The 27809-nt window shown below is 45.5% G+C and overlaps 4 protein-coding genes across 5 annotated transcripts; 1 reads left to right on the top strand and 3 right to left on the bottom strand.

The window, feature by feature from the left end:
- Window positions 1–50: 50 nt before the first annotated feature.
- On the bottom strand, window positions 51–8283 carry fbxw11b (F-box and WD repeat domain containing 11b). 2 transcript variants are annotated; one of them, XM_062486111.1, is made up of 13 exons: window positions 8142–8283; window positions 6352–6414; window positions 5620–5839; window positions 5233–5419; window positions 4641–4731; window positions 4159–4296; window positions 3949–4067; window positions 3352–3601; window positions 2252–2370; window positions 1950–2060; window positions 1480–1558; window positions 1193–1357; window positions 51–1059 (listed from the first exon to the last, which is right to left on the bottom strand). In XM_062486111.1, exons 1-12 carry the CDS (start codon window positions 8178–8180, stop codon window positions 1196–1198), a joined length of 1578 nt encoding a protein of 525 aa, XP_062342095.1. In that variant the 5' UTR covers window positions 8181–8283; the 3' UTR covers window positions 51–1059; window positions 1193–1195. The 2 variants fall into 2 exon arrangements, with proteins under 2 accessions (XP_062342095.1, XP_062342096.1); XM_062486112.1 differs by having other exon boundaries at window positions 51–1042; window positions 1183–1357.
- A 1165-nt stretch (window positions 8284–9448) lies between these two features.
- Window positions 9449–13811, bottom strand: LOC134039920 (eukaryotic peptide chain release factor subunit 1-like). Its single transcript, XM_062486114.1, has 10 exons — window positions 13444–13811; window positions 12228–12403; window positions 11926–12065; window positions 11661–11799; window positions 11174–11364; window positions 10942–11071; window positions 10661–10834; window positions 10472–10536; window positions 10108–10255; window positions 9449–10003 (listed from the first exon to the last, which is right to left on the bottom strand). Exons 1-10 carry the CDS (start codon window positions 13530–13532, stop codon window positions 9921–9923), a joined length of 1335 nt encoding a protein of 444 aa, XP_062342098.1. The 5' UTR covers window positions 13533–13811; the 3' UTR covers window positions 9449–9920.
- A 193-nt stretch (window positions 13812–14004) lies between these two features.
- On the bottom strand, window positions 14005–20757 carry LOC134039913 (short transient receptor potential channel 7-like). Its single transcript, XM_062486104.1, has 12 exons — window positions 20220–20757; window positions 18902–19664; window positions 17481–17663; window positions 16937–17101; window positions 16576–16792; window positions 16071–16304; window positions 15654–15918; window positions 15343–15538; window positions 14926–15147; window positions 14765–14836; window positions 14557–14632; window positions 14005–14423 (listed from the first exon to the last, which is right to left on the bottom strand). Exons 1-12 carry the CDS (start codon window positions 20594–20596, stop codon window positions 14266–14268), a joined length of 2928 nt encoding a protein of 975 aa, XP_062342088.1. The 5' UTR covers window positions 20597–20757; the 3' UTR covers window positions 14005–14265.
- Window positions 20758–23861: 3104 nt separating this feature from the next.
- avd (avidin) lies at window positions 23862–25082 on the top strand. Its single transcript, XM_062485704.1, has 4 exons — window positions 23862–24023; window positions 24153–24366; window positions 24570–24690; window positions 24931–25082. Exons 1-4 carry the CDS (start codon window positions 23961–23963, stop codon window positions 24962–24964), a joined length of 432 nt encoding a protein of 143 aa, XP_062341688.1. The 5' UTR covers window positions 23862–23960; the 3' UTR covers window positions 24965–25082.
- Window positions 25083–27809: the final 2727 nt, after the last annotated feature.

Below are 27809 nucleotides of genomic sequence, written 5' to 3' on the forward strand. Positions count from 1 at the left end.
CATCATTGCAACCAGCTGGGTTTCGAACCGTGTAAGAAACACACACACAGCACTGTTTAACACTTCTTCACAGTCAAGTACTTTATTCTTATTAATAATAATGTTTTTTTTTTTTTTTTTTCCTTTAAAAAATCATTTCAATATACAACACCATTTTAGACAAGACACTTCTGTTTACAACTAATTTCAGCTCATTCAGAACCTAGACAGGCAGACAGCAAGAGGGGCTGAACAAGACAGACAGACAGGTTTAAAGGGGTTTTGGGAGAGAGAAAAAAAAACTACAATTTTAGTACAATGTAACAAAGATGGGCAAATGAACCCCCCCACCCCCCCCCCCCAAAAAAAAAAAGAAACAAAAAGACAATCCCAAGTAAAATAAAAACTGACAAAGAAATTAAAAAAAAAAGATAGAAAAACAGAAATAGGTCACAATCACACAATATTATCCCATCATTCATCCATGCAGTACAGTCCTCTGGGAGGATATATACATGTTGACCTCTCTTTCAAAGTCTCTTTTTTTTCTGCCACCAAAAAAAAAAAAAAAAAAAAAAACAATAAAAAGAAAAAAAAGATAAAAACAAGATTGATAGTCTTTTGGCCCGGGTGAGTAGGCCTGGGTCACGGGGGGGTGGGGAGAGAACCGAGTCTGGGACCGTTCCTCCACCCCCACCCCCTCTTCAGGGTAACTCCACTCGCTCGCTATATCCACTTGGTTGAGCTCCTTCATGTCCATGCTTTCCCCTCTGTCTTTGCTGAACAGATTAAAAAGGTACTGGGGGGGGTCTCTGTGTGACTGTTCTGTGGGGGTATAGGGAGGAGGAGGGGGGGGATGGGGGTGCCAGTGCTGAGAGGAGGATTTGGAGGCGCTGGGCGGAGGGGAGGGAGTGGGCAGCAGCAGGAGAACGGTGGAGAGATGGCACAGAGAGGAGGGTGGAGTACTCAGAAGAGGGGGAGGGTGTGTCCTTTCCTCGACCTCTGACCCCGACACACTGACACAGAGACTTGGCCACCGGTACTGTCCCCGAAGACACGCCACGTTCCACTGGCCCCACCCTGAGGACACGGAAGACAGCTTAGTGGTTAAGAGCATCCGACTGCATATCTAAAGGTTGAAATCCCCCTTGTGCAACGCTTTGGATAAAAGCGCAAGCTAAATCGATACATATCCATCTGGAGATGTAGGTACCTGCTATCTGGAGATGTAGGTATACGTGCGGGAGGGCGACCTGCCCTCTGTCTGCCCATTGGTGGACACGTTCAGGAAATCCCAGATGAGGATGGTGTCGTCATGGGAACTGCTGATGATCTGGAATTCATCAAACTGTAGCCGGAACACGCGCCCAGAGTGCTCCTGAAAGAGGGGTTAGGAGAGTCGGTATCAAGCACAAGCCGCTGTCGCTAGCATGGCTGCATCCCTGTGCTCTGAGAGCTCCAGGGTTAGGGGCCGGGTTCCAGGCCAGGGGCCAGACTCACCACTAGTGTGCGCAGACAGAGCGTGCTTGCTGGGGCGCGGGGGTCCAGAGCAGCCTGGAGGTCCCACACTTTGATTTTGCTACAATGAAACAGCAGGGAGGAGGGGGGGGGGGTATTACTATAGACCAGTGACAAAACAACACCAACAATTAGTACCAACCGTCGTCCGAAATCACATTACTGGATAAGCGGGGATCCCTTACCCCTGGGCCAAGATTGACTAACAGTCTAACAGATTAAGTCGGACCAAGGGGCCGAGGCAAGGATTACGAATCGGACACAGAGTGCAAGATTAACAGTCAGAGAATAACAAGAATTAACCATGCCCAAGTATGGGATTATCTGTCCCCAATAAAACACATTAGCAGGGAGACAGATCCCCATTAGCCAAGTCATCAAATCAGGGGGTGCACAGCCCCGACCCAGCCCGGGCCAAGCCCCAGAGCCCTGGGAGGAAGGATCAGACTGACCCGTCGTAGGCTCCGCTCACGATCCTCTTGTTGTCGAAGCGGATGCAGCGGACCAGCTCCTCGTGGCCTTCCAGCACCCTCAGACACGCCCCGCACTCTATGTCCCACAGCCTGGGAGGGGAGACACGGGTAAGACCCACAACGTCAGAGGAGATTTGTGGCTCGCTTGAAACAAGACGTGGAGGGGGGGATACAATTCCACCTCTTTTTCTTCTCGCTCTCGCACGCACACACACACTCTCTCTCTCTCTCTCTCTCTCTCTCTCTCTCTCTCTCTCTCTCACACAGGAGCACACACTGACCGGATAGTGTTGTCCGAGGAACCGCTGACCACCAGTCTGTCCCGGTACTGCAGACAAGCGATGCCCCTTTTGTGTCCGTTCAGCGTGCGCACAAACTCACACGTGCTGGTGCTCCACACCTGGGGGGTCAACAGAGGTCACACACACACACACAGAGGTCACACACAGAGGTCACACACACAGAGGTCAGCAAGGACACCACAGGGGAGGGGGGGCATGAATGCAACATTCCGTAAATGTCTTTGCTTCCCATTCTCTGTAGCCACCTCACTATTAATCATCGTCTAGACCGGGGCGGCGAGGTTTCTACGGCAACAGCCTTCGCGGTCACGATAAATCCGTTCTGAAGGCTATCGCGCGTTCGAGGGTGCCACTTCTGCGAGCCAGTGAACACACCGGCGTTGACACACACGCACTGCTAATGGTAACCATAATTTATGTAGGATCCAGAGCAAACTCGATGACTTTCTCTCTCACACACACACGTCTGTGGACCCTCCCTTGTTACTCTGGGAATGTTTTCAGAGAACTGGGGCGTAGAGTGCAGGAGCCGGCTGGGTGCGGAATGCCTTGGCCCTGTTCCCATGACGATGGGTGGGCTGGCTATGGTGGCTTTGTTTCTGGAATCCTGGCTAGCCACAAATCCTGCGTCTGGAAGACAGAGGCCCGGGACAGGGAGAGGTGAGGAGACGGCCAGGCTGACCATCTGACACCCGGGCCTGGACTCGGATCAAGACCCGCTCTGTGCTGCTCCCTACTGGGGGGGCGTTCGAACAGACGTCTCGGAAGGGGACAGGCCAACGTGCGTGCTCTCTCACGCACTGACACCCACTCTCTCAACCACCCACACGAGCAGTCTAGGACAGTGGTTCCCAATCCTCAGGGAACACCTGTCCTGCATGTTTTAGATGTTTCCCTGCTCCAACACACCTGATTCAAATGAATGGGATGTTATCCAGCTCCACAGAAGCTGGCTTATGACCATTCATTTGAATCAGGTGTGTTGGAGCAGGGAACCATCGAAAACATGCGGGACAGGTGTTCCCTGAGGAGCAGGGTTGGGAACCACTGGTCTCTAGGAGACGGTGACGGAAGCTTGCCTTGATGGTGCGGTCCCCGGACGCAGACACGATGTACTTGTCGTCGAAGTCCACCACGTTGACGGCGGCCCTGTGTCCCACCAGCACCCGGCGCAGGCTGATGTCCGTGGGCGAGGCCATGTCCCACACGGCGATGGAGCGGTCCTTGGAGCAGGTGACCATCAGGCCGTTGCAGAAGCGCAGGTGGAGCACCGCCTCATTGTGGTGGATCAGAGTGTTCAGCACCTCGCCTGTGTTCACATCCCACACCCTGAGACAGAGAGAGACAGGGACAGAGAGAGAGAGACATAAAGAGAGAGAAACAGAGAGAGAGAGAGAGAGAGAGAGAGAGAGAGAGAGAGAGAGAGAGAGAGAGAGAATAAGCACTGAGCAAAAGCCTTTGTGTTGCAAAGCGATCAACTGAGACAAAGACATCTTGAGATCCACAGAATGTGGAGGTGAAGGAGGAGGTGAAGGAGGAGGTGAAGAGGAGGAGGAGAAGAGCCAGAGGAAGGGAGGGGTAGGAGGAGAGGGGTAGGAGGAGAGGGGTAGGAGGAGAGGGGTAGGAGGAGAGGGGTAGGAGGAGAGGCAGACAGGAGAGGCGGAGCAGCTGCTGACCTGACAGTGGAGTCGGAGGATCCGGTGACGATGACCCGCTCGTCGTACTGCAGACACAGCACCGAGCCTGTGTGCCCTGTAAGGATCTTCAAACACTCCAGAGACTGTTTGTCCCAGATCTGTACACACACACACACACACAGCTGGTCAAGAACACCCCCCCACACAGAAGGGGCGATGACATGGGCTCCCACGCAGACTCGGACCCACCTTGATGGAGTTATCTCGAAGGCCGCTGATGATCTTGTCGTCGTCGTACTGCAGACAGTAAACCCCCTTGCTGTTCTCCGAGCGACACTGGATCCTCTGCAGGTTGTGGCGGCCACACCGCCAGTTGGCCTCGATGGTCTGGCGTCAGAGAGAGGAGGAGGAGGAGGATGAGCCGACAAACCACGACAAACTGTGACACAACTTCCCCTCTGGGATGAGTCAAGTACCCGTCTATGGCCGCGTTTCCATCGCAGGAACTTTCCCCCGGAGCTAGGAACTGTCCCCTGGAACTCTCCGCATTTCCATCACAGGAACCGGGTCTACTCCAGGGGTAGTACTTTTCAAAACACAGTAACTTTGGGAGTGGATCTTACAGCGTAGAACATTTCTGACTGGTTCCAGTACTTGCAGTGGAAACGCGGCTTATCTATCCATCTATCAAACTGGAGAGACGGCTGGGGGGGAGTACCCACTCTACCCACCTCTATGTCCTGGATGATTTTGGGGTAGAGGGAACGGTAGTAGGAGTTTGGCGGAACTTCTGTGGTTCGATTCTTGAAAAGGTACTTTTCCCTAAAGAGAGAAGACATAAATCAATCTCATCATTCCTCAAGCCCAAGATCAGCATGCTTGGATGCACTGTATCAGGTGAAGCACTGTATCGGGTGAAGATTAGTGTCAAAGCAGGGAGGGGAAAAGGTCGATAACCAGACCAAGGTTTTTTTTTTTCAGATTCATAAATGGTTGACTCATTTATTTTATCGTACGAGCATGTCTTCTATGCCAGAACATAAGGTTATGACAGGTTATGTGAGTAGGCCCACTGGATCAGGACTAAGATTATGGCAGGTTCTGTGAGTGGGCTCCCTGGATCAGGACTAGGGTTATGGCAGGTTCTGTGAGTGGGCCCCCTGGACCAGGACTAGGGTTATGGCAGGTTCTGTGAGTGGGCTCCCTGGATCAGGACTAAGATTATGGCAGGTTCTGTGAGTGGGCTCCCTGGATCAGGACTAGGGTTATGGCAGGTTCTGTGAGTGGACCCCCTGGACCAGGGTGATCTCCGACGGTACTCACCACTGGTGCCTCTCCGACAGGCCCTTCCACAGGGGGTCGGTGCGGACCATGCGCTCGATCAGCTTCTTCCACAGCATGCCCTCGGAGATCACCCTCTGCCACTCCTTACACACCAGCTCGGCCGAACACAGCGACCGCGCGTCCAGGAATGACAGGATGTTCTCCGCTATGTGGTCAAGGCCCTGAGCTGGAGTCCAGAGGACGACAACCACACATCAACACCACTGGGCACATCATGGCCTGAGATTATACCCCCCAAGAGTGAGTGGCTTCCCTTGGTTTGTAGTGGATGACCTTGTAAGCACCGTTTTTTTAATTTCGAAAATATATTTGGTAAATAGTCAAGTATACTACAGACTGACGGTGTGAATGCTGTGAATAAGTTACCTGGCAGTGCAGTGATGAAGTCCCTTTGGAGCATGGGTTTGAGGTAGGAGTTGATGTGGCCGTGTTGGTAGTGACACATACGTGAGATGAGGTGCTCCACAAACTCCACCTGCTCAGCCTCGGACCACTGGTCGAACAGCTGGATGCAAACATCCTTCTCCTTGTCGTAGTTCCCTTCCGATGGGCGCTTCCGAGAGCCCGTCATCGGACCGTTTGTGATCTGAAGGCAGAAGACGTTTGGGGGGGGGGGGGGGGGGAGGGGTCAAATTAGCTCACCATCGAATGTGATAAGGACGTTCGAGCCTGCAGTTTACCTGGGCAGTCAAACTATCTATTACACAGCTGCTGGCATGAACAGCCAGCATGGCTATCACCTGCTGTAGAGGTGCCCTTGAGGTGAACAGTTTGTGGATCCAGCTAGGTGGTACTGTTGAGTTAAGTTGTGCAATTTCATATCGTATGTACATTACTAAATAGTGTTGCCTAATGTCTTGTTTCATATTCAATAAAATTGACAGACTGACAAGGCTAAGACAACATGGTTTATGCTTTTAAATAAGTCTTCTGGATGAACTTTACAAATGTTTTGATTTGTAATCGGTTTTGAGAGGGAAATTGCTATATATTACGACTGCTGGAACACAACAAAGTGTTAATGTGTCAATAAACCTTGTGGGCTGACTTCTTTTCATGTTTTTCAAAGACTGGGTTATGTGACTGTGTGGTGCAAACCTTGAACACTGTCGTCTTCTTTGATGAGAGCTCGTCTGTTTGCGAATCCATGAAGGTGTTGTTCTGAAGGGGATGGAAAAGAGGGAGTGAACATTCATCAGTGAATCGTGCAGTTAAAAAAATTGAAAAATCGCTTTTTCCCAAAGCGAGAGAGTTAGAAGAAATATCTGCAATGATGAGAATTCAAAAGACCAAGACAGTGTTTCAACACACTTTACTGATGCCAATCACAATATTACATTTACCAATGACATTGGGCCAATAGTAATGTCAAGTAAACCAATTGTTTTCAGTGTAAAGGCTAGTTGGATTTGGGGGTGGGGGGGCATGGCTGTTCCAACAGTTGCCTGTTCTCCCCCCAGCACACCCACAATCTGACACCACCATCACCGTCTTTCAGGTTGGAATTTAAACACAAAACACATGTTCAAAACTGATCAATTTTCCCTGTACCAGCTTAAATGTAAAGGCTGTGACAAAGTCCACTGTGAACAGTTGGGTCTTGGCTATGCAGCAGTTGTCTTGGGTCTCCCTGCCGTTCCCTTTATAAAGGCCAACACAGCAGGTGGAGGTCACGTAAGGCTGTATGTGTGTAAGTTGTGTTGGGGGTGTTGTGTAGGCACAGATAAAATACTGTTGCAACACGATTAGCATACTAAACAATATCAAACATCTAATTTCTGAATATGACTGACTATGTCATCATCACGAAGAGAGAGATTTAACTGAACTTTGCTCATGTAATAATGTGAATGCGTACCCTGCCACTGAACCGCTTAGCTAACGTTATGGTGTAACTAAAGTGTCATATAACGCTAGTTTTGCTAGCTCGACTAGCCTGCTAGTGCCGGCTTGGTTACTTGTAACTAACTTAACTTTCTAGTTAAGGTTACACACTTGAATCAGTACCGCAGTTTTCATTCCTGTGGGTGTGTGTGTAAAATCTGACACTCAGTATGCTAAATAGTGTCTGGCTAGCGAACCACTTCCTTCTACGCAGATTGAAATGCCATTTAACAGCTCGCTTATGGGAGAGTTAGCCACCGTTAGCTATCTGCTAAATTGCTAGTTAAAGTGTTAGCTAACCGCTAGGCCTGGATAGCTAGCCATACGGGCTGGCTGCCTTTTTGAACAGTCAAATCTGCACTTGAGGACTGGCTACGATCTAATTTACATCACAGACAGCTAGACTAGCTAGCTACTTAAATACAACGATATTACGTCCTTCGTCCTGACTGTACCTAGCTGGATATATCGATGACTGTCTGATCAAATTAAATTACAAACCAACTAGCTAGTCTAGCAGGCTAATAATCTCGAACTAAACAAACGGATTGCCGCAGACCCTTCCCGTGTTGTGCCCGTTGCTCGTGCTTAGAGACCGGATATTAGCTCGCTGCCTTGGCTAGTAAGCAGGTTTGGCATAAGTTGTCTCTTTATGCCATATTCCACATGAGGGATTCCACATGATTAAGTCAGACGGGGACTATTACAGTTCTCAATATTGCCGAGAATAAAATTACACTAATGTTAAATCAGGATCTAATTAACTGGCATATTAACTGGCTATTGAGTTAGCCTAGCTACAACGGCCCTCCTAAGCAAGCTAACAAATGTTAGCCAGCTATTTGTCTACATCAGCTCTAGCCTACCGCATTTAGCTTGCTAGCTAGCTTTTGTAGCTGGTCAACCAATACAGTTCTGTCCTCATTCAATCCATCTCCTGACTCAATTGCGAGAGTACCCTTTTTCCGAGACGTTCGTTAACAAAGTACTCGTGTGAAACTCACCATAAGATCCAATGTCTTGTCCTCCATCTCCGGCTCCATATTGTTGTTCCCTATCTGAAACTTGCTCGCTATGAAAATGGAAACCCAGCCCTGCGTCGGCGGCGAGCCGCAGCTGATGTGACGTCACAGGGCACAACTGGGAGTGGGGGTGGAGCTGAAATCCACTGAATCCGGCAGACGCACTGGGATTGGTCAGAAATAACAAAGAAGCCGTTGTTGTCATCCGTTGCTGTTCCTCGATTGGTTATTTTCTGCTGCTAAGGCGAACTGAACGCCCTCTCAATTTTCGGGTTGGAGCGATCTACTCTTGTCGCCAGTTGCTATTCTAAAACAATAGGACTTGAGGACATTGAGAGCATCAATTTGACTGTTCTTTGGGTGTTTTATTCCGACCATCCACCATGCACCGAAAATGGATTAAAAGTACATATTTCTAGTAAGGCAGGTCCATACTATACCATTGTTAGAGCCCATCCCCAACACTTGGACTGTAAAATAATGTTTCTAATGCATGCATCTTATTACGTAACACATTTACTGTCTCATATAAAAGGATCAATAACAAATTAAAGAAGCATGAATTATGAAACAAGAACAATTGCCAACGCCCTTATATCAATACCTCAAGAACGGAATAGATAATGTAACATCACAAGTCTGGTACATAGATAGTGCACGGCTGTTGGCCTGCATTGGCAGCAAAAACACGTTGTTTTTCACAGGCTGCATGATTTTTCTAAGAGTAGCTTAGTGTATCGTCAGCATGAACCATATTTCATATTCAAAGCAGCAACTTGATTGCAGCAACTTGATTGTTGAATGATTTTAACCCTAGACCTTATCTCACCTACTGGTTGTAACAGGAAGTGCATAGTAAAAAGTACAGCGGATTACGTCATTGTGCAATTCATACAATATGGCAACTGTTTGCACATTGCTGAAGAACACATAACCTTTTAATAATGCTCATCTACCATCCACCTATTCTCATCAAACCCTATTAAGAATTTTGTTTTAAATTACACTAGCCATCTAGTCATTTATGCAACATTTAGAATCTTCACGGTCAAACCACCTGCCGTTTTTCTTACTGTTGTGGGTTGAAACTTTATAACATTATGCATGAGGGTACGGCTCATTACGTAGTTGGTAACTCAAATGTAAACTTTCTATTACACACTACAGTGCAGACAATGTTTTACATAATTTATATGTGTACTCACTAAATACAGCGAGGATGAAATCTCATGTGAAGAACACAGCAAAATGAAAGTAAATGGATCTGGAATTAGGAGAGAGAGGCTGTAGACTGTATGCGGGAAATTTAATGATTAATCCAGCTCTCCACATATGTTTGATTAGTGAGACAAATGATCATCATCCGTATGTCGTAGAATTCAACAGCATCAGGAATCAATAAAAAAGGGACATCGAAAGTGGGGAAGGAAGGAGGGGAACATCATAGATAAAAATATATTTTTTTTCAGTGGTCAAGCAGTCAGAAATAGTTTTTCTTTTTTTTTTTTTTATTGGTCAAGTCACTTAATGTGTCATTCATGTGGTGAGAACAACAAGCCAGGGCCATGCTCGACTGCCCAGGAGAGAGTCCCTGTTCAGAGTAAGGGATATGTTCATGTACTGTACATTTTCACATAAATGTCACTTGCTTGGTGTTCTGGCCCTCCTGCTTGGTCCTTGCTTTTCTCCACTCAGTCTCTCACGTCAGTGAAAGGCTTTTATTTTCCTAATTTTTCTTTGCTTCCAGTCAGTCTTGACTACCTAGTAGTCATCCAAATCAAACAATTCATCATCCTCTCCTTGATAGTCCATGCCTTGAAAATCGACCCTGTACCGCAAGATCCCTACAAAAATAATAAGGAAAAACGTTCAGCTTAATTGTTTCATTTTAGACTTCTACGTGAGATCATAATTACAATCAGGCACCAACAGACCATCAAACCCTTACCTCCAATTCCACCAAAACCTTTTACAAACTGGGATCCCTCCTGGCTCTTGTCTGTGACAATCTCAAGAGTAGCTCCAAACTTCTTATAGTTGTTGGCAAACCACTCGAGCAATGGCATGCTCTCAATCAGCTCATGTTCTTGTCCTGTCTATGGAAATGTGGTAATTCCAACACACATTAGTATGCACATGTATATAAACAAGTTATATATAAACTTTCAGTGTGTACACACACACACGTATACACACACACACACACACACACACATCTATATAATGAGACCTGAACTACCATTGAAAATAGCAATAAACTGCCCCCTCATTGCCCCTTTGTTGGGATATAAACCAGTATAGCTGCCCCTTACCTCTTTGTCTGTGAAGTGAGATTTGTCTTTCTCTTGTTCCGGCGTTAAATACAAAGTCTTCTCATCTAGGAGAGAAGAATATGAGGTATGCAAACCATTAAAACCACAATGGTTACTTAACAAGTATGTCCTTTGTGTCTTTGCTTTAAAGTTGTTGTTTTTTTTGTGTGTGTGTGGGGGGGGGCATACCATTTTCCATTGCCAATCCCTCTGCACCATGGCAGCGAAGGATGTATCTCATCGTGTCCAGGTTCTCGTAGACAATGAGAATCTCAACAGCTCCCATCTCCAGGGCTTTTAGAGTGTCTTCTACCCCAAAGCAGTACTTGCCTGTGTCCTGGCTGATCTCGTCAAAGTATCGTCCTTAAATAAATAAAAAAATATGACGGAATTACAACGGAACAATTACCCACAAAAGGTGATGAATGAATACCTACGCTACACATTCAGCCCATCTAAAATGGACTTACCTATTAGTTTCTTCTCCTGAATGAATTTCACATTGGACAGCACTTCAGCTGACAACTCGATGGCCTGGTTGAAGCCGTTCTCTCCTCCGTATGAGATATCCACGAGCTTCAACACCTTTGCTTGTAACCTCTGTGTGGACACATGACATCAAACCAATCAGTCACCAGACCGCTTTGCAACTCCTACACAATATTAGCAACCGGGGCAGGGCTAACATGTCCGGCTACTGACCGGGTCAAACATGTCCGACTGGCTGAGCTCTGTTTTGAAGTCAGCCGAACCGGCCAGGACCATGCCGGCTACGTTGACTTTGTCGTTAGAGACAAAGAGCTGGACTGCAGTCTCCGCCACCTTACGCACGTAGTTGTGTCTCTTCTCCATGCGCAGGCGAGCAAAACGCAGGGCGGACTGGCCTCCTCTGCCTGGGTGGGTAAAGGGGAATGTTTGTCTATTTACATAACATTTAGCAGACGCTCTTATCCAGAGCGACTTACAGTAAGTACAGGGACATTCCCCACGAGGCAAGTAGGGTGAAGTGCCTTGCCCAAGGGCACCTCATTTTGCGCGGCCGGGAATCGAACTGGCAACCTTCTGATTAATAGCTCGATTCCCTAACCGCTCAGCCATCTGACCCCCCCCCCCACAATTGTTCACAGCCTCCCTTTAAAATACACGTTCATTCAAGCTCGAGTGTTCGCAGGTGTGTAGGGCGTATTACCGTGCTTTTTTGGTAGGTCCACGGTGAACTTGTGGAGCACTTCTCTGGTGTTGCCCTGTAGGGTCCCGAAGAGCGCGCCACTTCCGTCAATTACAATGAAACCAAACTTGCTATCGTCTGATAGCAAAGCGGTGAGAGCCTAGGTAAACACACAAAAATATGAAAATAATTATGTTGATAGCGTGTAACTTGAGTAGTCTAAACATATTTGCACATCACAAGCCTACAAGTGATTCGAATGGTTTTGCACGTTTCGAAGTCTCACCTCTGTATGGAATTTGTTGTCGCAAAGATAAAGTGAGGTGTTGATAGGTTTGAAAGGCTCAAAGTCAATATTCACTTTCTTCTCTTTGCCCTCCTCGGTCACTATAGTTCCGCAGTAGACAACTAAGCCATTGGAAGGCACTGTTGGGAAAGAACGAACAAGGACCTTCACGATGAAGTGAGAAATTCTCAATTTTGCGACCACCCTTTAACAACTTCCCTGGTCCATTAACAGGAAAGCACAAACAATTGCCTTTGATCCAAAGCAAAGGTCAACAAACATGGAGGAAACTCACAACGTACCTTTGTTATAGAGCTTAAGTCTCTGTTGGACAGACGTGATGGCACCCAGAACTGACAGGCGGTTGACTCTGCTCTTGATGTTGGAGGCTGTGCCAAACTCATCGGCCAGCATCTTAGCCACTCTGGAGATCTGGTCTTTCGGCGGGATGATAAGGGAAATCATACTCGTGCCATTCCTGAAGAGATTAAAAAAACGACATGGCTTTAGGTATGAGGACCGAGATATCAAGGGAGTCAGGTGGCTGAGCGGTTAGGGAATCAGGCTAGTAATCTGAAGGTTGCCAGTTCGATTCCCGGCCGTGCAAAATGACGTTGTGTCCTTGGGCAAGGCACTTCACCCTACTTGCCTCGGGGGAATGTCCCTGTACTTACTGTAAGTCGCTCTGGATAAGAGCGTCTGCTAAATGACTAAATGTAAATCAAGGAGATGGCTGGTCTTTTGACACTTCACTATTATTTATGATGTACAACAAATCTGCTGTGATCTGTACAATTTGATGGCGCAATTCAGTCCTGTGATGAAGCATTCATGGCCTAATGTACCGCTCCCTACGAGATGTGCTTGATATATGCCAAGTCATGTGGATGATACTAGCTAGTTCCAGGGCAAACTTTTAAGGTATGGCTATTTAAATTAGCTTGCGTAATAGCAGCACACGCCAAACTACACACGTTCACGCGGTGAGCGTGGTAATTGGGTACACTCTGTCGAGAGAACCATTTATACTTGGAAATGTTGCGAGGTCATTCTCGATCCTCGAGGGGCGATCATATCAGACCTACTTTCAACCAGATAACTAGCTAGCAAGCTAACTGGCTAGCTAGTTGACTTTTGGTACAGGCAGAAGGACATGCTACAATAAGGCAGCTATCAAGTGTCTTTGATACCTACAGAAACGTTTAAAATGACGGGAAATCAGAGCCAGCAAGGGGTTTTGGGTTCATCGTGTTGCGCTTTTAGGCTAGCTGTAGCTAGCTAGCTAGCTTAAAGTTCCACACGGTTTGTGTCAGTAGGCGCACACAGACGCATGCTGATTCAATACTATTCATGTGGAGCCGAGCTAGCTTGCTTGAACGGAAGCTAGCTTAACTACATCGGTTAAGACCTCGATGGGTTAGCTGACGTTTCCCTACAGACTACAGGTAATGTTGGCTTCACAATATATTATTTGGCAGTGATAAAACAAATTACTTATCACAGTACTTCAATGCCTACCCTCTGGCTGCTTCCAGACTTTTGATCAACTTCTTTATCTTCCATATCTCCACGTTCCTGTCCGCTGCTGCGCTGGTGTCGTCCGCCATTTTTTTCTATGTCTGTGCTGTGGACCTCGAGTGTAGCTAGAGCTAGTGCTAACGTTAGCACCATGCCATGGAAATATGGACAGCGAGAACGAGTTGACTAGCTAAAATAACTTACGACATATGTTAAATGGTTCAAACATATATAAATTAAGACAAAAATCACATTGATACTAGAGCAGGGGAGAGAGCTAGCTGTCAAGTTAATGTCATTACATGATCATCTTTTTAATAACAAAAAAAATCCTTCATAATGTGCCAGTGTCGCTAGCACGCTGGTAGCTAAGCAAGCTACAAACTACTTCCTGGAAACACTACAGGGAACTTTCCTATTGGGCCACAACGTTGGATGGGTGGAACTTAGAAAACTCTGCCTTCCTTGCCCCAACAATTGCACATTTCTTGCAAGAGCGTAATTTTTAGGATGATGATGTGAATTCAGTGGGTATGTATAGTTAAAACAATAGAGTTCATATATGTGATATTACTTCTTTATTATCTATTTGTGGGACAAAGCATCAATTACATTATATATTTCAAGCTAAAATATTAAGTTCCAGACAAAAACAAAAATCTGGCACATAAAATATATTTCTATAACTACACTATTTCACAGTCAAAAATTTTATTTTATTTAATTATGGGCAGCCGCATGTTTACTGGCATCTACCAAAGGAGTCTCCTAATATTCAAGAATCAATACACTAACCCTATTCCACATTGTTTAACAAACCTTCTAATCTTTGTCTGTATCCCTCGGTTTTTTGACATTCTTGCTGAGCTTGTCACCAAGCTGTTGTATCAAATCAGCAAGTTCCTCAGTGGCCTGTGACTTCTCCTCTAAGAGCTCATAGCGCAGACTGGAAATGTCCTGTTTAATCTCCTTCAGCTCACCTGGAAAGATCAGAACAAATTCATTTGTTACGCATGGAGCAAACAAAAACAATTTCCGCAAACGTTTAGCTATGAGACTGAATAAGGGCTCTTTCTGATTCTAAAGCAAAAAAACGTTCTGAAACATTCTTACCTTCGTTGATCTCATCGTTCTCGCTGTCAACTTGAGCTTTGAGCACATATCTCTTTATCAGCCTCTTCATTAGTTTCTTTAGACAAAAAGTAACAACAAATTCATCAAACATCTCCATATCTATTGGACAGTCAAAACTGTGTGCATGATGAATGAAATGAATCATCTAATACTGGACACCTTTTAATTAGGAGAAAGTATAGTCTACCTGGTATCGAGTAGGGTGTTGTATTGTCTTTCGTACAGCGGGGTCGCCTTGTGCTCGGGCATACTGATTAAACTGAAACACAAGCAAGCCTTCCCGTTAGCTGAGCTGACAACCCACAGAGTCTGAAAAAAATCCATAAGTTTTCCCAGAAACTCGCTGACCTTAAATCGCATGTCAATCATGCCCATTTCTCGCTGGTTGTCGTGGTGACGTGCTTTGGCCTTGCACAGCTTCTTGAGGCAGGCCCTGGAGCGCAGGACCAAGTAGTAGAAGGATTTGGGGCTGGGGATCAGGTTGAACGGAGGTGGTAACGTCCTGCCCTCGTCAAAGTAAGAGAGCCACAGTTTAGACCGGGCAAACTTCCACTCCACGTCTGCATCCTCCTGTTGGAAACAAGACGAGGGAGGGGGAAGCCAAGATGAGTTCAGCAACAGGAAATTGAACCCCTGTTGAGGTAATCGAGTAACAGAGATTGTGTGGCCATGTTGTCTTGTTTTTCCTTGTTTCATCTGTGATCTTTGCTACAAGTGATTGATTTTCAACCCAACCCCAGGTGGTTCATTGATTCTTGGGCTCACCTCAATTTCCTGGTACGAGTGGTTGATCATTGCAATCAGCATGTTTAGCAGTACGATTACCATGGTTACATTGTAGACTCCAAACAGAACATAACCGATATTCTCAATGAATTTGTGGTCGTATTTCAGGACAACAGAAATAACCTCGGACAGGCCAAAGATGGACCAGAACAGAGTCTTAAAGCTCTCCTCCACCCTGTAGACACAGACAAACACAAACTGACATAAATACAGACGCACAAACATGGATTTGTGTACAAGGCAGGCCCACACACAATACGGTTAAATTGTCCCAAACATTTTAAACTCACGTAGTAAAGGCTGGGTTGTACTTGGCTCCAAGGTAGTAAGAATACAGGTTGAACATTCCGATCATGAAAGCCAAGAAGACCATGATGAAGATGACCATGAATTTGAAGATGTCCTTGACAGTGCGTCCGAGGGAGATCTGCAGGGGCCCGAAGCTCTCGTTGGCGGGCAGGATGTAGGCGATGCGGGAGAAACTGAGCACCACGGCGATGGAGTACAAGCCCTCGGATATCAGCTGGGGGTCTGACGGGAGCCACCTGTTCCTGGCTGGGAGGGAAAGGAGCACAGGAATTACATTTAGTCATTTAGCAGACGCTCTTATCCAGAGCGACTTACAGTAAGTACAGGGACAAGGAAGTATGGCAGACGACTGCCAATCTGACTACTCCCAGCTGCTCACAGCTCCAGCTAACACTTACCGTAGGTGAAGTAGGCTACGTCCGCAGGCAGAGATGCTGTGCTCAGGTCTGTGTTGGGCACGTGCAGGTCCACGTACACCTGGGCCTGGGTGGCCTGCAGGAAGGCCATGAGGCGAGCTGTGAACGATGCCACGAAGATGGACAGCATGCCAAAGTCCAGAACGTTCCACAGGTGCATGGCGTACTCCCGTGGCCCGTCCACCCATATCTCCTTACACTCTGACCAGATCATACCTGATGACACAAACATAATTGAATGTTTACTTTTTACATAACATGTACTTTTGGGTAAAAAAAAAAGGAAAAGGTAAGGAACAGTTTTCTTATTTGTTATAGTTATGTATCTGTAACAACTAGAATGACATGGCTTTTGCTGTGGTTGTTTACATTTAAGACATCATTAGCAACCCAAGGATGTCCTCTCAATTGGACAAAATAAATACATGTCTGGGAACATGTCTGTTAAGTTACATAAGTTGTTTTCAAAATCACACAAGTGACTCACCAAGTACCCAATTCATTATCAGCATCTCCGTCCAGGAGAACTGGGTGGTTTTCACCCTGAACACCTGGTGAGGGTGGTCAGTTATGGTCTCGTTAGGAAGGTTCTTCACCCCCTCGAAGCGGTCAGAAGCATTCAGCACCAGGAGTCCGAGGAAGATGGTGAACGACACTGCATGGGCCACAAACTTCATGAAGGGACTGCGGAGAATCCGACTCAGCTGTTGAAGGAAACAAAACAACGGAAGATATTGACTTGATCTTGATTACTCTCTTGAATTGAAAATTCAAACTGTACTGTATACTGTATATACATTATTATGTTAAGCAATTAAATAAGTCGGGAGAAAATGTGTGTACTCTACCTTACTACAGGGCATTATCCAGTACGCAATGGCAAGGAAAGGAAGACCAAATGTCACTCCCAGGACTATCCAGCATTTGACCCCGACAGACTGCTGCCTCAGGCCAGCCAGGTTTTCGTACCACAGGGTCAGCAGCTGTTGCTGGCAGTTAGGATGAGCCACAAACTGGAGAGGAAACAGAACAACGACTAACACCAAGGTGGAAAGAGGCAAGAGGAAGGAACTGAAGTGGACCTGAGTGTCTGTGTGCTGTGTTGTTGTGTGTAGATATTTATACTGTGGATGAATGAGGTATGTTTCATTTTAATTATAGTATAAAAGTCCCTTTAAGCATTGCAGGAAAAGTTCCATCTCGGTGAACAATACATTTTTCTGTTCTATTAGAGGAGAGGAATTTGGAAGACAACAACAATCTTCAGTGTTTGTCATTTTGTCCTTCGGCTTGTTTGGTGTTATTATGACACACACACACGTATGCACACACTCATACACACACACAACAGAGTTGTGTGCCAAAACTGCTGAACCAAGAAAGTGGACTAACCTTTTTGACCTCATACTTAATGGCCAACTTGACCCGACTCAAGCCCGGCCGGCTGGGATCTTCAGGCAGAGCTTGGTCCACGTCGCCATTCAAAATGGCCTCCACCTCCTCCGTGTCTCTGCACAAGTCCAGGACCCCAACCACAAAGTCCTTGCACTGCATAGACAGCTTCCTGTAGTCGTTCTTTACAGACACAACAGGGAGACGAGAGAGTCAGAGACTCGGGGTGTAAGGACGGGGAACCACTCAAGCACCAACATGGTCCTCACCATAGATATATATAAAGGGTAGATGTCTCGTCCGCGTTGCCGGACAACGGAGTCGAACGTCCGCACATGGCGGCCATCTTGTTACAGTCAACTCGCTCATCCATAACATTGTGTTGATGCTTACATGTACTTTTTAAATGACCATAACTTGCTCAATTTTCAACCGATTTTGAAACGGTTTGGTTTGTTATCAACGTCAGAGATGTCGGTATGCCACTGCATACTTATGAATAATTATGTTTTTTATATATATATATAGAATAGAAGTATACAGTGGCATAACGACATCTCTGACGTTGATAACAAACCAAACCGTTTAAAAATCGGTTGAAAATTGAGCAAGTTATGGTCATTTAAAAAGTACATGTAGCATCAACACAATGTTATGGGTGAGCGAGTTGACTGTAGCAAGATGGCCGCCATGTGCGGATGTTCTAGACTCCGCCGTAAGACATGTAGTCTTTATATATATCTATGGTCCTCACACCCTAACCACAGGTAGAAGGACATGTAAAGGTACAGTGTGTATTCTTAAGTGCGCTTCTTTCTGTAGTCTCAGACTAAACTCTTAGATGTCTCTAATTGGAAGATAAGAAAATACAAAGACAAAGAAATCCCTGAGTAGTTCTTTTTCAATTAAAAGCTCACCCAAACAATATTAATAGTTATGGAAATCCCTGATTATACTTGTTCTCTCTCAGTGATAGACTGTGTTCTATTTTGGCAGTTTGGCTGTTTATCTTACACAGAAGAGCACATGATTTAAATGATTGACATTTAGAAATGAACATCAGGCATGCTAAATGCTCTTTTCAACTTAATTGGACATGTTGTGTAAACTGAAGGGAAAACAAATCTATCCAGCACAAACAACATAGATTATTATGTTGCAGGCAGTATTGAATATGATGAAGGTTGTGCAGGACGGGCGGAAACCTAATCATTTTCCACCAAGAGCCGGCCGACAGCTAATCACTCATTCCATTATCAGGCTGTATTATAAGCAGACTGCAATTTGGGGAAGTGGGCATATACACCATGCCTGGCTGGATTTTTTTGCACAATCAATCAAGAAAATGCTATGTGTGTCATCAAAATCCTCTCCTCGCCATACACTGTCCTCCCGCCTGCCTGTGCAGCTGTGGTCCTCACCTTGAACTCAGTCTCAATGTTAGCGAGTCGGGCCAGCTCGTTGCTGAGCTCCAGGGCCGTGAGGACAGGGTCCTCGCTGGACAGGGACAGGTAAGCAGCGCTGGCCAGGCCTTTGTAGGCGTTCATCCTGGAGCGAGAGTGGCTGAACGAATCCCTGCACTGCTTCTCCGCGCACTCGTGGCACTTGCAGAAGTAGTCGTGAGGCTTCTCGATGCGAGCCCCCTTCATCAGCAGTGTGTGGACGATCTCGTACTCCTGGCAGTGGGCCGCCAGGATGACGGGGGTCACGTCGTGAGAGAAGCGGGTGCCGTCTTCGTCGTAGGCGTAAAAGTCGTCGTCGCGCAGCTCCTGCTCCAGGGGGCTGAGGGTGAGGCGCAGCCCGCCCCCGAACGCGGGGTGGGCCAGGATGGCCTCCACGATGCGGACGTAGCCCTTACTGATGGCCAGCAGGAGGCCGTCGCCCACTCGCGCCAGCCCCTCCTTCTTCAACAGTAGCTCTGTCACCTCCAGGTGCTCGTTCCCCACAGCCAGCTGCAGTGCATTCTGGCCCATGTAGTCCACACAGTTGACGTTCAGGGTCTTGGATTCCTCCAGCATCTTGCGCACCACAGGGATGTTGCCGTACTCGGCAGCATCCAGGAAGCGCTCCTCCTCTGCAGTGAGGTTGGTACCCCGCTCGCTGAACATGTACGCCGGGCCCCGGATAGCTTGCCGGCGGGTCTTCTCCCGGAGAGTGATGCGTCTGTGGTGCATGGTTTCAACCCTGGATGGAGAGAGGGCGAAAGATGACTGAGAGGGTATTTTGACAGCCATATTTACATGAAACCCTTTCATCATTTGAAGAGCTCCTTACTTAACTGTTTAGTGAAATGAGACATGGTGACATGGTGGTTAAAAGTTTAAGTGGAAAACAGGATGAAGTTAAGAACTTGAGATTCATGTTCCCGCACCTTTAGTCCAGTTTGGACTAATTATATTATTAATTAAAATTAGATTTTCATTAGTTGGGAATTGTCTTTGTTAAATGTTTATAATATGAGCTTCAATATCCATTTCTGTAATTGCACGTCCCACTCGGTCTACCACTGTGATGCAATCAAACTTAATGCCGTTATGAGAAAGATTTAAATGATTGATAGAGGATTAAAAATAAACTAAGTCTTAAGCCGTAAGCTATAGGCTATTTCACACCTAAATCTGTGGCACAAACCAAAATTTGTGCCACCTTCTTCGAATAGCCTACAGGCCAATATGTTGACAAAGGCCGTTTTCCAATCATTTCCTCAATGTAAAAGATCGATATCACGGTTGCACTTACGTTTTCTGAGGTGAGATGCTCGGCTGAGATTCGGAATGGACCCACTGGCTGTTGAAATTGTCATCTGCATCATCCGTGTTCCAGGGAATATGTTCTTGAGACTGAAACGCACCGTTGTGGACCCCATAAGTATTCATTGAAACGATGTGTTGTCCGCGGGGATCGGTGCGGTAAACTGCGTGATCATACCGTTCGTCCCCCGAATTTCCTCGTCGTTGTCGGTACGAAGTATCAGGAATCGTCATGGAGCGTGCCAACGACGGTGGCGTATTACCGCAGCCAGATGTTTCTGCTGGTTGATGTTCCGTCTCCCACTCCTCAGGTGCTGTTTCATTGCAACATCGACTGGGCGATGAGTAAACGGCAGCTGTCCTCATCGCGAATGTTGCATTTGAAATAGCCTCCGGCTATATCGTCCAGTTCGCTCTGTCTTGAATCACAAGCATGAAATCATTGTGTCTGTTCTCACGGGAGGAGGCGTAACAAGTTATGAGACTCTCTCCCTCTCTCCCTCTCCCTCTCCCTCTCCCTCTCCCTCTCCCTCTCCCTCTCCCTCTCCCTCTCTCCCTCTCTCTCTCCCTCTCTCTCTCCCTCTCTCTCTCTCTCTCTCTCTCTCTCTCTCTCTCTCTCTCTCTCTCTCTCTCTCTCTCTCTCTCTCTCTCTCTCTCTCTCTCTCTCTCTCTCTCCCTCTCCCTCTCTCTGTCTCTCTCTCTCAGATACACACACACACATTCACCAAATTATATAATTTATGGTCCGCCTTTTCCGGACCAGACCATCATGTCACTGTAAAACATTTACATTAAAATGTGGTTTCCCCAGCAATCACGTGAAGGCAGTATTCTGTGATAAATGAGCAGCTTTGGTCTCTACTTCCGGCTTTGATCCACTTCAAAGGAGCAAAAAGATGAGAGTTCTCTCTGAGTGCAGGTGCCTCGGACTCGGATAATTCAATGTGCCTGCGCACAATGCAATCTTCTAGCTAACGCAATTGTGTTTGATTGAAAGAAGTCAACCTCTATTCACTGTCAAACGAAAACAGACAGGACTTGCACTGCGTGAATTTCATTCACTACATGCTAACATTTAAGGCGCATTTATTTTGTTTCTTTTTATTTTGTTGTTGTTAAAAGGTCCGTTGCTGTTGTGAAAGCTGGTCGGTGACAATTATATCGTTTTGTTCTTCCTTTCTCTGCACTCTTTCGTTCTCCCTTGCATTCTCATTCACTCGCTCCTTGACACACACGTGTGCACACACAAAGCCCTATTTGACAGACAATGCATCTTATCTGAGTTGCTATTAAAAAATTAAATGATTCAAAATAAATTGCGACAGCGACAGATTACTTGTTGAGTCAGTCTTTGACTGACTCAAGACTCACTGTTTGTGCAGCACATTCATTTAGTCCAAATCCATCACTCTTAACGGACAGGCTAATTATAAACACATGCTGTCGCGTTCAACAGAATTAATGGTCAATATCACATGCTGTTAGGTCGCCTAGCCTACTGGACAATATGTAAACGGTCGGCGCTCACATGTAGTTTTATAGTAAATTAATATCGATTTTAACTTGATTAACAACATTCGGTTAAGTAAATGCGTTTCAGACAAGTAGGCCTAACCGAAAGAGAATAGGCCTTCCCTAGGACTATGTGGCATAGCCTACCCTGCGTAAACTCATAACTAACACACACCTTATGTAAACAAGAAAAGCATACAGCCCAGTGTTTGCCGTAATTAAAATTTGTGGAGGGTTTTTATCTGCATGACCATAACGCCAAGGTGTTCTACATTTGCATTTAGACAGTAGCCTAGGCTATAGCCTATATTAATTAACATTTTAAGTGTTTGGCCAACTGAATGTGCGACATTAGCATTCTAGGCTATTCTCTAGAAATATTTCTACGGTTAGGTCTCCTATGAAAAAATATGAAAAGTTAGAATCCGTTCACAAAAGAGTAATTTTAATATTGGATTAACTGCCAGAAATAACCACCTCCTGTAAATGAGGTGAGGAAACAATTGATGTAGCCTTGGAGGATTTAATCTGAGTTAAACCTCCTTTCACCTAGATTAGAATTTCTGCACCCGCCAGACTGACGGATCTGTTCGACTTCAGCAAGAATATAGGCAAAAAAATAGGAAGAGAATATAATAAATATATTTCATTTGTCCCCTGTAGCAGTGGCTTGTCCAGACTTTTTTTGACTGGGGTGGCCCAAGTGGGTCACTGATTTTTGCAGGGGTGGCATGAAGTAGACTACGTACACACACACCACATCTGAATAGCATACATGTATTATTTTTCTCCACTACCCATATCTACTTTAATTACTTGCATTACAGTGTCTTATTTCTAGTAAAAGATAAATAGACCTACCAACACAACAGTGGCAAAATACAAATGTAATATAAATCTTCCATACTTTATTTGTATACTTTATTTTGTATGTATATCCTATATCATCAAATCATTCTTACTGTATATTGAGGGGCCTACTAGGTTTCAGGCACCTCAAACTTTCCTAGTCAAAGTTAGCCGAGGGTGCATTTCATGGCAAGGATCAACACAGCCCATATTTTGATAGCTGTCATCAGGTTGAAAAAGGTTGAACAAATATTTTTGAAAGAAAAAACAGTTTTAAAATGTTTAAAGATATTTTCCCCAAAAAAGTTTTGAAACTTCTTCTTCAAAACTTTTTTCCCCGCATCTGGACCTGATTGTCGTCCCGGTACATTTCGTGGGAAGGCCCAATTCAGCCCTGCCCTGAAAGTGCCCCCCCCTCCCCCTATAATTTCTGTTCTGTATATCCTAGCATCAAATGCTTTTTACTGTATATTGAGGGGACTGCTATGAGTAACCACAGTAACCACAGTAGGTTTCAGGCATCTGGCACTTTCCTAGTCAAAGTTAGCAGGGGATGCATTTCATGGCAAGGCCCAACACAGCCCTGAATATTTTGATAGCTGTCATCAGGTTGAAAACATATTTTCGAAAGGTTGAAAACATATTTTTGATTAAAAAATAAAAATAAAAAACAGTTTCAAGAGGTTTAAGAACTTTTTGGTTTACTTTTTGCTTCGAGTAGTTTGTGAGCGCGCTACCGCGAGGGGGCTTTTCCTGGCGGGGTGCATCTGGGGGCACTAAACCGTTATCCCGAGAGACTTCTTTAAATGGGACCGACAACTCTTCTTCTGTTGATTTAATGGCAGCTGTTATTCAACGATAAGCACTCTGCTCAAAATCCAAACTTTCTCTGGGTTTCTGGCAGACTGGACACTACTAAGGTTGGCTACTCGTCATACAATTCAAATGAAAACACTTGCCAGATAATGATAATAGGTAAAGATAGTGGGGTGGCCAATCACAGTGGCCACTCCCTGAACACGAGGACGTCTGCAGGTACACAGTGAAACAGCCCCCTCTAGAGGATAATGTTCTGTATGTTGGAATTAATATAATGACGTAGGCCTATTACGTGCAATTTTAAGTTTTGTGATGTTACAATTCAACGCCTGATTTGTGTTAAATACTAATCTACATTTAGACTTTTTACAGATATTTAAGGGCCATGTCTCCTATTAAGTGTGAATATTGAATTTTTTGAGTAGGCCTACTATATCAACCAATTAACACTGGCTATCCCACCTGCTTCTGTTTAGTGAATAACGAGGCTAACAGCTGGTCAGTGCATATATCTTCCAGGAAACAAAATTTCGAGAAGATTTGAAATATCATGCATTCTACCACAAAGAAGCTCTTTTTTTATGCATTTTTTTTGCCTACTCTTGTTCTTCAGGTAAGGTTGAAAAACGTTTGGCTGAACTTACTCCCAAGCAGTCATCACCCATTCGTTGTTTTATAACTGAACGCAGAATACGTGTACGTTAATGAGCGAGGAGAAGCTCATGCATATGTTTTCCCTCAGGTCCAGTCGTGTAATATGACAGGCCTGTGGCAAAATGAGCTGGGCTCGACATTGCATGTCCAGGCTGTCGGTTCAGAGCTGACGGGTATGTACCAGACTAAAGTAGGGGTCAGTTCGCAAGAATCAGGGCCAGACCAACGGGGCAAACTAGTGGGTGTCGTCAGCCATCACGACCAACAAACCTCCGTTGCATTCTCTGTGTTATGGGAGACCGGTAAGCGCGTGCGTTTTAGTTGATAATTAAATGTCTGTTGCCTGTATTTTTTACATCAAATTGTGACTCTGCAAACCAGAACGGTGATACTAATCACTTATTTCCGGAATGGCTGTCTCAAACCTCCTAGTGAATGTGACATTCGTTCTCCCGTTCTCAGGCTCCCGGTGTGATTTTAATTGGTTGTCCATGTCTCTGGGCAGGCTCGTGCAGCTCCTGGGTAGGTCAGTGTTTCCCTCTGCCAGACGGAAAGAGAGTCCTGAAGACCTTGTGGATGCTTCGCTCCATGGCCCTGAGCCCTGCAGACAACTGGAAGAGCACCAGGTGGGCTGGATCAACATGGTGGTTTCTGTGTCGGGGGTGGGGGGGTTTCATCACATGTCGGGGACATGTCACTTCCACTGAAAAATTACAAATCTGACCCCTCACTTTTAAGAAAAGATCTAATGGCCGCCATCCTCGGTTATAAAAGTTCTGCCCACATTTGAAAACAAAGCTCCGCCCTGCTGTGTTCACCTTGAGGGATGTTTTGGGTTTGTTCTTCAGTATGTTGTTTTCTTCCAGGATGGGAGAAGACACGTTTATCTTGGAACACTGAGCAGCTGTTCCTGATCCAAGCCTCTGAATTGAGGCTTAACGTGTCTAAAGAGATTTGTCTATAATGTGACAACATTACCAAATAAATGTTATTTGTAATAAACTTCAGTTATTGTAATGGTCTCTTGAGAACATGTGCTCAATGCACTGCATGACAGCCATTTGAAGGGAGACCTCTGGTGGAGAGATGTAGGAATAACAGACAGCAGTGGATCTGAGGTTTTGCTGTTGGCACTAGGGGGGACATTTGGATCAGCCAGACTGACTTTTTGACATTAACCCTTGTGTTCTCCTCGGGTCGTTCTGACCCATCAGTCATTGTGACCCACCGTCGTATTGCGACAACTTTACCGCATACAAAAACAAAGTGAAGCATTTTCTTTTAACCGTCGGGCTGTCTCAGACCCCCCACATTGCGAAGGTTAAAAGAAAAGTATTTTTATTTGTTTTTGTATTGGGTAAAATTGGGTAAACACAATGATGGTTCGTTATGAACCTTTGGGTCATGTGACCCGAAGGCAGCACGAGGGTTAAGGAGTCTAATTTTCTAAAATTGACTATGTTCTTTAAAGGGGGCTAGACCAGCCTGAAGTATTGAATCTGCTGAAATGAGGCATTTACCGACAAGGAAACATCAGTACAATGTTAATGAGGTTCCTAAATGTGTTTTCAAGTGTAATTTGAGTTCTTATCCACCACAATTATTCTAATACTTGCCTAAGTCTTAAGTGGGAATCCTGGTCTTAATCGCATGGATCATGTTAAATGATGGTCTCTGATCACAGGTTGGACTATTTCTCAACTGGTTAAATTATAAAATACAGAAATGTCTGCCAAAGCAATTGACGAAGCTGGCTCAAATCATTACTTGTAATTGATTTTTCATTAATGTTAACTCGGACATGGACAACATTTCAGTCAGCTGTGTCTTCAATTCAGAGTAACTGACACTTAACAGCCTTGTGGACATGTCTCCTCCACCGCACGTATTCTCTCCATATCCTGTCATCCTCTTTCTCCTTTCCTCCACTCTCTTTTTTCCATGTGCTCTCTCCCTCTCCCCACCCCACCCTCACAGCTCTCCTGTCGCTCTCCTCCCAGTTCCAGGGTAGTCATTTGGGACCTGTCAGCTCTGTTTTGTGCTCCGTTGCTCCAGTGCCACTGGTCCCAAATCCTTCACTGCAGCTTTCAGTTCTGGAGGCCGAGTCCAGATGTCAGGCTCGCTGTTTGTCAGCAGAAACGTGTGCCTCGCTCCTCAGGCGTCTATAGTCTGATCTTGATCTGCCTTGAACTCTTCTACTTGTCAGAAAGAAAGAAAAAGTAACATGAGCAGGTCAGCTGAACAGCCTTTTTAAAACTATTTTTCAGACTGGCTGTTCTCCCATCCAGTAGATCGAAAGTTGACGGTTGATGTTGGTTCTTTCTCCTCCACTCCTACCAACGTTCCATCGCAAAAATGTTAGTACAAATCGAAACACTAGAGGTCAGTGTGTATCCACGCTACCCTGTGGTTATTCATTGCTCCAGTCCCCTCATTTTTTAAGTTACATTTATTACAGATACATTAGAAAGACGCCCTCTGCAAATCCCCCGTGGCCAGAGCTGTTATTAGCATCAAAAGGGGTTACTGATCGAAACATTTATGAATATTTAACAATTCATCGAGAAGCGCTCACAGGATTGTCAAGTCGTCCCTTTCAAACATACTAGAACAGGGATGAAACCGACAACCTCACACATTCAGCAGATTACCTGATTTACATATCATAAGGAGAAATGTGGGATTTGAAAGTAGATTCAACTACATTTCTTCCCACAGCTTCCCCATCCAGTGTCTCCAGTGCTTGGAAATAGCCCCCTGCTTAGCTTTCTCATTCGAGTGAACAAAACGGGAGCTTCTGTGGTTGGAGGCTCAGAATTGAAACTCTTTGATTTATCTTGGAGTGACATATGGTCTGTTTCTGGGCTCTGATGACACTGCATAGAGATTACGATTCAGACTCCTCTTTACCAGTGCTCAGTCCAGATAACACTCTTGGAGAATGCTAAGCATCTCGTTTGTAGGATTTAAAGTTTGAAATACCAAATATCGGAGATAGTTGGTGACGACTCGTGATTCACTGCTCGATCCTAAATGTCACTGCTGAAGAGAGTGTGTGTGTTAGTGTGTGTGTGTGTGTGTGTGCGTGCGCATGGCTGGCTAACAAGACCGTGCTCCTTCTCGTTGGAGCCTGTCGATATTTCCAGTTGAGTACTGTAGTCCTTTTTGTTTTGTTCTATTTCCGTCCCTCTCTCGCCCCATATTCACTTCTTTCTCATGCACACTACTTATGTGCCCTCCCCCACCCACACACACTCTGCTGGCTTATAGTGCACCACAACCTGTATGATAAGAGAAGTATCCTTAAATTGTGAGATTGCGGATAATGGGTTCACCTTCTCTATTCACCTAATGGGGGAAATCAAAAGCATGGGGAGAAAGAGTGAAAGAGAGAGTGTTGAATCAATCAAAGGCACTTCTCATGATTTGGCTCTATTACAGAGATGACAGGGTGAAAGCCAGTTACATGGCTAGCTCAATTTGACTCACTCCTAGCTATCTAGCATGCTCATATTTCTGCTATCTTCTCTCCTTCGCAGAGAAGGGAAAAGAGCAATCCCTGTGAAATCGATGAGTCCTGGCCCAGTGTGGCCTGGAAACAGGGTGTGTGCAATCGTTAGTACCCTAAACATATACACCATTAAAAACCACAATACGGTATACCACTGAAACACGATGTCCTTGAGAACTTCCTGGTTGAAACAGCTTCGCAAGACCTGCCATATGATCCATTCTCACATGGCAT

This window comes from Osmerus eperlanus, chromosome 19 (assembly GCF_963692335.1).
Source record: "Osmerus eperlanus chromosome 19, fOsmEpe2.1, whole genome shotgun sequence".
Lineage (NCBI taxonomy): Eukaryota > Metazoa > Chordata > Actinopteri > Osmeriformes > Osmeridae > Osmerus > Osmerus eperlanus.